Genomic DNA, 14629 nt, shown 5'->3' on the forward strand with positions numbered 1-14629 from the left:
AATAAATTAATTCTTATTTAAAAAAACGAATTTTCAACAAAATAGTTACATTTTTAACAAAAGAGTTCAGCCTGAAAATGACTTTTTATCCGCAGAAGATTAATTTTCTAAAAATAGAATAGTTAAATTTTCGACCAAAATTACAGAGAAAAGTAACAGCGTTTTACTTTGAAGAATTGAAATGATTTAAAAACTGAAATTAATAACAAAAAATTAAAGGGCCTCTAATTTTTCTCATTCTCATCATTTATGATTGAGAAAGGATGAGAAAAGAAAGGTCTGACAAGTCCGAAAAGAAAGGACGAGTTCGTTAAACAGCCAGGTTGGATAAAAATACAAATTATGGGACCATTTTTGTATACTTCAAATTTTTATTTACGGCTATTAATAGTACTCAGAAGGCCAAACAATTTATCCTGATGACTTTTTTTCATACAAAAAAAATTCTCAGAGTTATAGCATTTTCAAAATTTTTAATATCAATCGAAAATCAAAATTAGAAGCCAAGCAACATACGACATGAAAAAAAGTAAAGAAAAACATTGCTTTTTAAAAGACCTACAAGATTATCATACAAACTTTTTGGATTTTCTTGTAAAATTGAAAATTCTAATTTTTATCGCACCAAAAATAATGAGATATGAAAAATCTCATTTTCTGGTCAAACTATGCAGGATACGAAAGAAGATGAATCAACAAAAATTGTGATCTCAAAAAAGATCTACGAATTTGTTAATAATCGCTTCTTGATAGAGGGCGTACCTTTGGTTTTAATCGCGAAAAATAGCATTGAAAATATAAAAAAAAACTTTGTGAAAAAATGATACAAGTTACGAGAAAAAAATGATTTAACAAAAATGATTTACCCGAAGAAGAGATCCAAATTTGTTATGAATTATTTTTTGACAGGACACGTAGTTTTGGTTTTGATCATAAAAATGATATTAAAAATAAAAATGAAAAATTTGTGGCAAAACAACAAAAGGTACAAAAACAAATTGATAGAAAAAAGTTATTCGCCCAAAAAAGTGATACAAATTTGTATTCATTTATTACATCCTTATATTATTTATGATGGAGAAAGTATTAGAATTGCCCGAAATTTGACACCAAAAAATTCAAATTTTGAACCAAATGACATAAAATACGACAAAAAGTCTCAAAGAGAAATGATAGGTTTTCGAAAAATCCTACCAAATTTCTTTAAACCACTTTTCAATAGGACTCGTAATTTTGTTTTATCGTAAGTAATATATGCAGATAATCGAACATTCCAATATTACGCTAAAAGACGCGAGATACGTAAAAAATCTAAAAGAAGACTTGTAGGATATTTTGCTTTATACATGTATAAAAAATAATACGAAAACCAAAATCCTATTATTAGCATAACAACGCGAGATAGAGCAAAATGTCTAAAAAAAGGATTGTATTTTTTAAATTTATTTTAAGATGGTTCAGAAAATATTAATTTACAACTGTCTGTCAAAAAACGAGTGCTTTTTGATAAAGTTTCATTTAAGCATTCTAAATGCAAAGAATATATATCTGAGTGCGAATCGCGGGGAATAAAAAGACGCGCGCCCCAGGCGCGCTCAACAACTTGCGAGCCACGGGCACAGCGCACGATGAGAATGAGCCCGCGACAATAAATAGTTCATTTACGGATTATTTATTACAAACTAGCAACTAAGAGATAAATGTTTTTTAAACTTTCCAATAATTTCTGACCTTTTAGTTTAAGTTGAGAAATGTAAGGCAAAATATTTATATATTCTGATCAACCACTCGAGTAAAATTAAAAAATACATTTTTTTCAATTTTGAAATTATGGGGTTTTAAATTTAAAAAATCGGGACATAATTTACATACATAGTAAGATATATAAATTTCTATAAAATATTATATAAAAAAATAAAATAAAAAATAATTTTATTATATAATTTTATCTTTTCACTATAATTTATCTAATTCATAATGAATTACACAAACATAGAAATTTACGAAATATTGTTTAATTAAATTAATAATCGTGAGGGAGGCGATATTTCTATAAAATTTAACTCTACATCTAAGAACTCCAAATCGCTAATTATACATGCGAGAATGCTGTACGATCATATTTATTAAAAAAATTAATTATTTTGAATTGCAATTTAATATGTTTATCAATTAAAACTTCTAATGTGTTCAAGCGTATAGTTTCATTTATTAGTATAGCAGTATAGCAGCTAAAAATATTTATTACGATACAATTACATTTTAATTCAATTTAAAAGTAAATCTTATGCATCTATATTTTCAAGTATTTAGTATTTACCGGCTTAGTATCGGCTATTTGATGGACTTGTTCGACGGGTTAAGATTGTATATACACGTGCCGCATCTAGACTTATGATATCTTTGACGCTACGTGCTTGATCTTTGTTCATAGACTTTTTTAAACTAAAGGTGAAAGCATCGAAAACAGTAATTTCACAGTAAAAAGAAAACGTTAAAATTTAATTTGATTTACTTTCAGGATTGCCTTAAATTCATTAGGTAACTTAATTTATGATATTGAGGTAAACGTAAAGTCAGCCTGTCTTGGCGGATAGTGATTTAAGGTCGAAAATGGACGTAAAAGCCGCATGACTGATCAGACTTTTTCATATTAAGTGTGTAATAGCAGAAAGTCCGTTCCAACGGAGATGGTATTTCATCAGATGTGGGCGGAACTCATATTTGCTTTTTCAAATTCAGTCCACTTAATACGTAAATTCATCTCGATCGACGTACCATCTGCCATGAGTACGTGAATCTACGCATTAGCCCTGGCGGACCGAAGGAACCGAATGAAGCATCTACAAAGTACCCGTAAAGACCCTACCCAGTGTGCCCAAAATTTTGCGACGTCTTTACGACATATTTACGACATCGTTACGACATCTTTACGATAACTTCACGACATCCTATTGTAACAAAGTTACAAGCACCCTGCTTTCGTACAGCCCTGCGGGCCCATGATTAGGAGTGAGGACCGAAACCCCCAGTCCTTATAAGCGTGAACTTGCCCCAAAGGCAACCTGTCTTGAGTCTTGTGCTCCCTGTCCATTACCTTGGTCACTTGGATTCATACGTTCCCAACCTCTTTATATCAACCAAAACGCAACGCCATTCATCCGGAAAGATCCCCAGCAATCAGTCCTGTCGCTAAAGCATCATCTCCGAGGAACATTCCCGACGGCTCCGGAACCTTGGCTTCGCTGCCCGGGTTCGATTAACAACGCTTACCCGCCCTTGGCTTTGCCGCCCGGTTCAGGCTATCGTGATTTCCCAGTCACCTGCTGTGAGTTTAAATAAACCCCGTTTGTGTTTATATGGTTTGTTCATTGACTTCACCCAGTTATCGACGATCCACATCCTCCCCTATCCTTTAATTTGCGAGATCCCTCACAAATTTGTCGCCCTCCTTAAAAACCCACAATCCCTCCAAAAATCCTTCCACAGTTGAGAAAAGAAGTCAAGATAAGGATGAAACTAAAATTACAAGTTGTTACATGTGTGCCATTTGGAAAGGTTTTAATTAAAATTTTGTTGTTGTGAAATTTTAATTTTGAAAGTTCTTTGATCGAAATGTTTATTATTGAAATGTTTTATTGTTTTTTAGAAGAAGTTCGGGTAGGATAAATGAATTTAGTCGAAAAAGTGCGGTTAGACTGTTATAGATGTTCGTGAAAATAGTTGGTATACTTCGCGTGTTCGCAAGCTCTGCCACCTTTGATAAAATAAAAAAATCTCCCTGAGAAAAAACGCCTTATCTGTACTCCTTGTAGCAGGATTGGATAAGTGAGGGGTTTAAACAAAAAATCGTAAACAAAAATAAATAAAATACGGCTGGAAAAAACGGAAATGAATTTCGGAAAAATAAAACGGGAAAATAGAATTTACTAGTAAGAAGAAACTAGAGAGAATTAAAAAGATAAGAAAGTTAACAAAAAACTAGAAGAAAGTTAACGAAAATTGGCGCGTAAACTAGGAACCAGTGACGTCATATTAACAACCCTAACACTTCCCGCCCCCAGTGAATACGTCCGCAACTCACGCAACCGCGAAGTAGTAAAAACCGAGACGCTCACTTAAGTGAACGTGCCGTTTTTTAATCAGCCGTAAAAAACCCCTGAGCTAGTCCGTACAAAAGAAGAAACGTGTTAGATAAAGGATTAAAAAATCGAATGAAGTTGAGGTCCGGTAGAATAAAAATTATTCCAAAAATGGCAAATCCGGTTGAAAATACAAGAGAAAATAGGGAAACTAATGAAATTCCGGAAATTATACTGAAAGAAAATAATGCACAAGCAGATGCGGGTATCTTTGAAAACGAAAATTTTATTATTCAATCGGTCGAAGGAGAAAATAGAATAGAAGAATTAGCAAGAAATTTGAACTTAGATTTTGTAACGGTACGAAACAGAGAGTTAGAATTGGGGGAAAAAGATACAAATCAAGAGAAAGGTGCAATCCCAAGAATGACAACACAAAAACAGACAGAAAGTACCCCAAACCCAAACAGACAAAACCATACCTTACATATACACGAAATTGGAATACTATCTCCAAATACTGAGAACACATTAGGTAACTGGAGACTAGAAAATGAGAGCAGTAGAAGTTTTGAAAATGTTGAATCAGAAACGTATAGAATATATAGAGAAATTGAAAATAAGATAAAAGCACTCGAAATATTAAAAAGAGACAGGGAACGATTAACATTGAGTCGGTTAGAATTTTTCGAATTTTTCAGAATTAGAAATATTAGGTCGAGAATGAGAAACAGAATTATCAAAATCTAAAATTAGAGATCAAAAATTAAGTATTTTAGATAAAGAGGATAATAAAAATAACAAAAGTAAAAATGATCCAGGAAATGATAAAAGTAAAAATAATATTGAAAATGAGAATCAAAATAGAAATCAAAATCAAGAAAGACAATTAAGGCCGAGGTATCGTAACCAACAAAATATGCAACAATACAAACCAAGATTCCCAAATCGAAATCCAAAATTTTTTAATCCAAGATTTTCAAATAATAATTCGAATTATATACATAATGAAAGATATCCAGGAAATCAGAGGTCTATGCATAATAACAGTAATTTTAAAAATCAAAACACAGCTGGCCAAGCATTATTGTATGCAATGAATCAGCTGTTAGGGAACACACAGAAACAACAAACGAATAATTTTCCGCAAATACCAGCGCTCTTATATAACGCGGAAGAAAATAATAACAAGTCAGAAGACAAAAGGAATGATAAAAATTAAAATTAAAATTAAAAAAACTTAAAAGATGAAAATAGTAGGGATGATAGGAATGGTGAAATAAATTCAAGTCGACAGGATTTTATGAATCCAAACTTAGGAAACGAAAATTTTAATTACAGAACGCGAGAACCCTTAATATGCTACAATTGCGGGAAAATAGGCCATTTTCGACGGGATTCTTGGTATAGTTTAGATCAGGGAAACTCATAGGTCGCTATTAAAGGCGGAAAATAGCAGAAAAAACCAGAGACCTACAGAATTACTTGACACAGGCACAAATGACTCGGATGAAACAAGATTCCACCTTATGATAAGTTTTGAAAATCATAAATTTGAAGTGTTAGTTGACACCGGTGCAACTCTCTCTTATATAGGTGAAAATTTTATAAATACAGTAAAAAAATTAGATTACGAAATTAAAAAACCAATAAATGAGGCGTTAATGGTAGCTAATGGTCAAAAATTAAAAATTACAGGACAAGTTTTGATCCCGATCAAAGTAGGGCATACGAAAAAATATTTTTTGTTCAGACTGGTACCAAATTTAAGATCGATGGGAATAATAGGAACCGATATGATTAAAAGATTAGGTTTAAAACTGGATTATGAGAAAAAGATTTGGTGGTCACCACAATTACCAAATATTAAATATGCGATTGAATCAAAGTTAATTAAAATTCAGGAGCGAATAATTAAGGAAAAGAAAGAAAATGCGAAAGAGAATGAGAATAGGGAAAGTGATAAGAGTAAATTAAAATTCGAATCCAAGATTAGCCTGCGAAACGACATGCCAGAGAAAGAGACAGATTTGCTACCGTGCGAAGTCTCTTCTCCCGTTTCGCCACATACCCCACCCCAACCCCTCTTTGCAGGTGATGCACTAGACTCGATCCCGCCAGAAACCCAGCCGGCACAGAGTGTACGGGGGCATGGTGCCCCACACCCTAAACCCTATAAGGCGAGCGACGCAACACTGGCACGTGCCAGCGTGGGCGCCCAAAGATTAGATAAGCAGGCTAGTCAAAGTATATAGACAGAAAGGAAAACAAATAAGGATAGAAACAAAATAAATACAAAGTTACAGGTGAAAAATAAAGATAGGAATTTAAATACAGAATTTGAAGGGCCATTGGAATGTATTAGAGAGAAAAATGATTCTAAATCAAAAACGGAATTAGATAAAAAGGAGGAAAAAAATGATTCAATAATAGAAACATTATTCGCAATTAGGAAAAGTAATTGGTATAATTTTAGGAATAATGCGGTTATTAATAATAATATAAAACGCGTAAAACTAGAAAGAAAGAAAAATTTAGAATTTAGCGAGGACATTTCTGAAGGGATAATAGAGTTGAATGAAGCACAACAAGTGCAATTGGAAAATTTAATTAAAAGAAAAATTACGAATCAAGAAACTGAGTTAAACCCGACGCATCCAACTAGTCATAAAATAGATGGGCAAGGTCATGAACCAATTAAGCAAAGATACTATTATGTATCACCAAAGATTAGAGACTTTATGTATAAGCAAGTAGACAGGCTTTTAGAGGGAAAAATCACAGAACTTTCTAGTAGTGACTGATCAAACCCTATAGTAATGATTAAGAAATCTAACGGGAAATACAGATTTTGTTTAGATTTCAGAATTAATGTCGGAAATATTAGACACATTAAGATCAGCAAAATACATGTCTAAAATCGATCTTCGTTCAGCATATCACCAGATACCACTGGACGAAGAATCGAAACCAATCACAGCTTTTATAGTACCAGGCAAGGGAATGTATCAATTTAAAAGGATGCCATTTGGATTAACAAATGCTCCTGCTAGATTCCAGCGCCTGATGGACAAAATAATAACACCAGAATTATAGCCAAATGTATTTTGTTATCTTGATGATATAATTATAGTTTCAAAACATTTTGAAGAGCGTTTAAAATATTTAGAAATAGTTTTAGATAAAATTTAAAATGCAGGTTTAACAATAGGTTTGGATAAATGCGAATTTGGATGTTCAGAAATAAAATATTTTAGTTTTAAAGTTAACGAAAAAGGATTACAAGTTGATGAAGAAAAAATAGAACCGATTTAAAAATTTCGAAGGCCTAAAACAATAAAACAAGTTCAAAGATTAATAGGAATGGTATCATGGTACAGAAAATTTATCCCAAAATTTGCAGAAATAATAGAGCCACTGCAAAAGCTATTAAAAAAGGAAGTAAAGTGGGAATGGTCTGACAAAGAGGAACAGGCATTTACGACTATCAAACACTTACTAACGACAGCACCAATCTTAGCCTGTCCTGATTTTGGAAGTACATTTCAACTTGAAACTGATGCTAGTGATATAGGATTAGAAGCCGTTTTAACACAAACAATAAACGGCGAAAATTATGTAATAGCGTTTGCGAGTAGAGGTCTAAATGGTGCTGAACGTAAGTACTCAGCTTCAGAAAAAGAATGTTTAGCAGTAGTTTGGGCGATTAGAAAATTTAGACCATACTTGGAAGGTTATTCTTTTAAGGTTATCATAGACCATATTGCATAGAAATGGTTGCACAATTTAAAAAATCCAACAGGTAGATTGGCAAGATGGGCTTTAGAATTATTAGAGTACGATTACGCAATTGTGTACAGAAAGGGAAGTTTAAACCATGTCCCAGATGCATTATCAAGATCAAAGGAAAATGAAATAAAAGTTTCTAGTATTTTATGAAGTATTGCAGAAAACAAAGGAAAAGATTTTAAGGAAATTAAAGATAACTGGTATAAAAATAAGATGATTCAGATTAAAAATAAACCAGAGGAAAATCCTAATTGGCGTATACGCGATAATCAATTGTGCTTTTATAGACCCGAACCTTTAAAATCAAGCTTAAATTTAGATAGCAACCCGTGGAAATTAACAATACCGAAAGAATTGGGAGAACAAGTTTTGATTAAAAATCACGATAATAAACAAGCAGGACACTTAAGCATTGAAAAAACATACGCGAAAATTTCTGAAAATTATTTTTGGCCCGGAATGTATTCTGAAACTCTTAAATATGTGAAAGAATGCGATATTTGTCAGAGAATAAAATCAAAAGTAAACAATCATATAGGTATGATGGGAAAGCGAATAATCGAAGAACCATGGACTGTAGTAGCATCTGATATGATGGGTCCATTACCAATGACAAAATCGAGAAATCAATACATTTTAGTGTTTGTTGATATGTTTACAAAATGGGTAGAAATAATTCCAGTTAAAAAAAATTATCGTCAACCGTTGAAAAACAATTTCATAAGCGTATAATTTCGAAATGGGGAACACCTAGAATTTTGTTTACAGATAATGGAAAAGAATATGTAAATAACTCAATAATTAATTTGACGAAAGCTTTTGGTATTAGACATTCGAAAACTCCTAAATATCATGCACAGGCAAATCCGACTGAAAGATGTAATAGGTCAATTAAAACAGCAATTAAAGCGTATCTAGAAAAAGACCATAAAACATGGGATGAAAATTTAGATGATCTGCAATTCGTGTTAAATACTAGTAAACATTCGTCTACAGGTTTTACACCAGCTTTTTTAAATTTAGGTAGAGAACTTCAACCCATACAAACTGTAAATAAAGATTGAGACGCAAAAAGCGAAATAGAATTTCAAGAGTCAGAAAAGTGGGCAGATAGAATAAAAACATTAAAAATAATTAGAGAAGAGGTAATTAAAAATTTAGATACCGCAAATGAAACGCAATCTAGATATTACAATCTTAGACGTAGACCTATAACTTTTGAGATTGACGAAAGAGTACTAAAAACCAATAAAACACTGTCGAACAAAGGGGAAGAAATAGCTCGAAAATTGAATAAAAATTTTGAAGGACCACTTTTTATTAAAGCAAAGATTTCACCAACAATCTACGAATTAAAAACTAAAAATGGAAAATCACTAGGTAATTGGAACGTAAAAGATTTCAAAAAATTTATTAGTAAAGAGTAGATTTTGATTGGAGTTTTTCTTTGAAATGGCATACAGGTGAATGATTTAATTTTTCAACACTACTGACATTGACAAAAAATGACACTAACACATACACCAAAAATAGACCGAAAAACAGAAAAGGCATTTATTTTCAGAATAATGGATCCACGTTTAGTTCTCAAATGCAAGGATTGCCTTCTGGGGTTGGTGGGGGAAGAATTATTGACCCACTCATGTAAAAAGTGGGTTGATCTTCTTCAACCACTATCAACAGAGACAATAGAGGAGAGGACGAATAGAATGAAGGAAATAGATAGAAGGAAGAGAGCTGAAGTGGAAAGGGAAATGACCAAAGAAATTTAAAAAATAAGAAACAAAAAATTATTAGAGGAAAAATATAAAGTTTTCGATGAATTTGGATCAAGAAAAGGGGATCCGAGAATTCAAAAATTAGCGGAAGAGAAACGAATTTTCTACGGCCTTCCAACAATGGAAGAAATAAGAAGAGGGTTGAAAGAGAAGAAACAAAAAGAAGAGGATCAGCAGGACAAGGAAAGAGAAGAAAGGGAAACAGAAGAAATGAAAAGATTAATAAAATTAAGACAGGAAATATATATCAACGATGCTATAAGGAAGAGGAAGGAAGAAAAACTAGAGAAAGAAAGAATAAGAAGAGCGACAGAACAAGAAGAGAAAACAAAAAAAAAGAAAATAAGTAAAAAGAGCCCAGAGGAAAATAGAAGAAAATAAAAAAATATTAAAAACAATTGGAGAAGAAAGGGAAGACTCCTCTACCGATTGGGACACCGAAGTATAATCATAAAATAAAAATTCCATTACTTATCAAAATACACCACAGAAAATTTATTTTTGGCCCTTTACAAACACAACGGAAAGGATAATTTCACTTTTTTCATACAGCACAGATATAGATATTTTTTTTTGCAATTTAATTTAATAAATCAATTTAAATTTGATTAAGAGAAAGGATTTTTAAAAAGAAAATTTATGAGTTGCAAATAAAAATAAATACGTCTATAAGAGACCAAGTTTGATTTTTACTTAAAAATAAAAATCAATTATAGAGATAAGTTAATTTTCAGGAAAGAAGAGTCACGGAAAAGCAGAATCATAAAAGGATACTCATAGGAATGGATAACACAGAAAATTTTGAAAAAATATATTAATATGAGCAGATGTCGAACTGGACAAAAAACTACCACACTACTCCTGATTCGACAAGGACCAAATATATAAAAGGAGGATGGACAGAGGCAAATCAAAAGTTTAAGAAAATTCTAAAATTCAATCTCGGAAAGGAAGTATGGACAAAACCCAGAGAAAAACAAACAGCACAAAAAACAGAAGATAAAAAAAATTATGAAGAAGATGACGAGTATATTCAGCTGGATCTGACAGAGGAAGAATCTTGTCTGACACTCAACGACGAAATCAAAAAAAATAAAGAATTACTGAAAAAATCAACGTCGTCCCAAACAGAGGGGGGGGGGGTTGTAACAAAGTTACAAGCACCCCGCTATTGAACAGCCCTGCGGGCCCATGATTAGGAGAGGGGAACGACACCCCCAGTCCTTATAAGCGTGAACTTGCCCCGAAGGCAACCTGTCTTGAGTCTTGTGCTCCCTGTCCATTTCCTTGGTCACTTCGGTTCATACGTTCCCAACCTCTTGGTATCAACCACAACGCAACGCCATTCATCCGGAAATATCCCCAGCAATCAGTCTCGTCGCCAAAGCATCATCTCCGAAGAACATTCCCGACGGCTCCGGAACCCTGGCTTCGCTACCCGGGTTTCGATTAACAACGCTCGCCCGCCCTTGGCTTTGCTGCCCGGTTCGGACTATCGTGATTTCCCAGTCACCTGCTGTAAGTGAGTTTAAATAAACCCCGTTTATGTTTATATGGTTTGTTCATTGACTTCACCCAGTTCTCGACGCTCCACATCCTTCCCTATCCTTTAATTTGCGAGATCCCTCACACTATGTCCATGTCGTTAAGTCGTCTTTACGATATCGTAAATACGTCTTATGATCTGACGATGTCTTTACGATATCGTAAAGAGACTGTAATGGCATGGACATATGATGTCGTAACGATGTCGTAAAGACGTCGCCAAATTGTTTGCCCGCTGGGTATTGGGTCTCCATTCGGTTCCTTTTTTTAAAAACTCGAAAAACCACAAAAATTAACGTTTAAATTGCTGAAATTTGGATTCTACGTTATACATATTTTATTTTTCTAAACTTTTTACCGTTCAAAAATAACTATTTACTTCGGTACTTCGTAGAAGCTTCATACGGTTCCTTCGGTCCGCGAGAGAGATCTTACTTTGCAAACAAAAGAAGGGGCACTTTATTCAGCAAAGCATGCGGACTTCAAGTTTTTAGGCTAATGCTGACTTTTCGCCGGCGCGTTCTTCTTTTGATCACACCCTAAATTCCGGCGCTATATAGGCAGACTTTAAGGCTTTCTTTTTACTGTGCTGGTAATTGTAAATTCTCTTTTGTTAAAGCTCCTTCGGTCTTAACTAACACATTCTCATCACGTATCTCGTGCTTCGCACTCTAGTTTATCCCTGAAATTTTATATCATTCCCATAAATGTATATTATTATAATTCATAACTTGCATTGGTATTAGAACTGACGTAGTTTCATTGTCCCGCTTGAAAAAAAATCGAATTCTTTTGAAAAAATGTTGTTGTTAAACATTTTATTGCAACCTTAATCGTTTTTCCATGAACTGAATTTGCTCATTTCTAATATTTTTTATGATTTGAACTTTATACATACGGTCTACTGAGTAGTTTTGCCATTTCTTAACTTCTAAATTATACAGGGTGATTTTTTTAACTTGAAACTTTCAAATATCTCAAAAAATAGGTACACTATGAAAAAATGTTATGAATTAAAATTTAATCACTCTGAGGAGTACATACACTGATGTTACAATCGGTTTCCCGACACCGTCCCCTGGGGGTGGGGGTGGGGACAATTACGAAATATCAAATGGGAACCCCTATTTTGTATTGCATATTCGGATTCTTTGGATAAAAATGCGTGTGATTTGTTTAAAACATCTTTCTCGTTTCGCGATAGATGGCGCTGTAATCGACAAAATTCCTTTTTCTTCATTTTACTGTTACTGCGAATGCACGCTTACGATTCTGCAATACTCGAAATTAGTCTTAAAACATACTAGTACTTTTAGCATAATCCAGGAACAACGACGTGTACCTTCGCCTGTCGCGATTCGAGGTATTCAGGGAATCACCTTTTAATTAAAGTAAGTGCTCTAAATGATGACCTTCACCTTCAATGCACTTACTAATCCGTAATTCAAATTAATTTACACAACCGAGAAGTGTATCTTCTTGAATTTCAGCACATGAATTTGTAATTCGGTCAATCATATTCTCACGTGTTCTTGGTTTTTCTTTGTACAATTTGTCTTTCAGATAGCCCCACAAAAAGAAATCTGGTGAAGTAAGATCTGGCGACCTTGCAGGCCAATTTATCGGACCGCCTCTACCAATCCAGCGACTATTGAAACCACGATCAAGAACTTCTCGTGCTACCGCTGAATAGCGTGCCAAACAACCATCATGTTGAAACCACATGTTATGCCGTATTTCTAAGCACAAGTCTTCAAGCAATATTGGCATTTCATTTTCCAAAATGTCTTGGTATTTTGGACCATTTAAGCTGTCTTCGATAATCTGGAGACCGATCAGTTTGTTCCCAATTATTCCACACCATACGTTGAAAGTCCATGGACGCTGGTGTTCGACTTTATGAAGCTACTACGGATTTTCAATACTCCAGTATTGCATGTTTTGTCGATTAACTATTCCATGGTTCGTAAAAGACGACTCGTCAGAGAATAATACATAACGAAAAAAGTTGGGATATTTTTGTATTTGTTCACGTACCCACTGACAAAAAGCTACCCGATTTTCGACATCAACGCCATGAAGTTCTTGATGTAAAGAGACATGATACGGATGAAATGTATTACGTTTCAAAATTTTTCAAAGACTGCTCTGAGGCATTCCGGAATCGTGAGCAATTTCTCGTGTACTAACGTGAGGATTATTGGCCACTGCAGCTAATACAGCAGTTTCATTATTTTCTCTAGTGACTGTTGTTGTACGGGTCTTTTTCTTAGGTTGAATACTTCCATCAGTAGAAAATTTTGTAACAGAACGATAAAATGAAGCGCATGACACAATACTATTTGGAAAACGCTAAGCGTAGAGATTGACAGCATTATCAAAATTTCTTTCAGCTTCTCTATACATCAAAACCATTTCAATTTTTTCACGTTCAGTTAGATACTCCATTGTAAATTGTTATTCGAAATAATCTTTGTTCTAACTAAAATGAGTTTTGTCTTAAATGTATTTATTTTTTCTAATTTACTGTATTTAAGGAAAGAAAAAAGTAAACACTTTCACAATGTTTCGATTTCCTCCGCCGACCTCAATCTACAATAATGCCAGAGCAAAAATTTATTTCCATTATTTTTAATCGACTTCAAAAAGAAGGAGGTTCTACCTATGTTCGTCATGATGTTCGTGCATTCTCAGTAACATTAAAATTAAGAAAAATTTAATGTCGTCGATTACAGCGCCATCTATCGCGAGACGAGAAAAATGTTTCCGACAAATCATCCGCATTTTTATCCAAAGAATCTGAATATTCATTAAAAAATAGGGGTTCCCATTTAAGATTTCGAACTTGCCCCAACCCTCACCTCCAGGGATCGGTGTGGGGGAACCGAATTTAACATCAGTGTATGTAGCAACTCCTCAGAGAGATTAAATTTTTTGATAGAGTGCCTATTTTTCGGATATTTGAAAGTTTCAAGTTAAAAAAATCGCCCTCTATATTTACCTATATACACACACACACACATATATATATATATATATTATATATATATCCTCTAGAATCAAACTGAAGGGCCTATGACAAAGCCACCGAACGCGTCCTCGGGTTGCGGATAGAGGGTCCCTGTACCAAGGGCTTCTGCTGAATATGGTGCCGAAAGCTGAATGGCACCTGGGTGATGTGTCTAGAACGGTGACTCTGGGATACCGGGCGACCTCTCAGAGTACGCAGCCTTATCCTTGCATGCGGGGCTCTAAAAGGATGGACAAACCCCTTTCCCTAGCTTCTCGTGGGAACAACAATGACAAAACCAAACATAGTTGTAGTGAGTGCGATTCAAAACAACAGAACGCGCAGGGCTCCCGACAATGGATCGGCCAACAGTGCCGACCAATCTAGAGCTGGGGGAGCCAATGAAAATGGATTCAATGCGATGG

At 34.1% G+C, this 14629-nt stretch overlaps 1 protein-coding gene across 1 annotated transcript; it reads left to right on the forward strand.

Annotated features, from left to right (window-relative positions):
* Positions 1-6091: 6091 nt before the first annotated feature.
* Positions 6092-10030, forward strand: LOC117181246 (stress response protein NST1-like). The gene is made up of 3 exons (XM_033373810.1): positions 6092-6329; positions 7486-7740; positions 9669-10030. Exons 1-3 carry the CDS (start codon positions 6092-6094, stop codon positions 10028-10030), a joined length of 855 nt encoding a protein of 284 aa, XP_033229701.1.
* The last annotated feature ends 4599 nt before the right edge of the window (positions 10031-14629 follow it).

The sequence above is a fragment of the Belonocnema kinseyi genome, chromosome 10, assembly GCF_010883055.1.
Source record: "Belonocnema kinseyi isolate 2016_QV_RU_SX_M_011 chromosome 10, B_treatae_v1, whole genome shotgun sequence".
NCBI lineage: Eukaryota > Metazoa > Arthropoda > Insecta > Hymenoptera > Cynipidae > Belonocnema > Belonocnema kinseyi.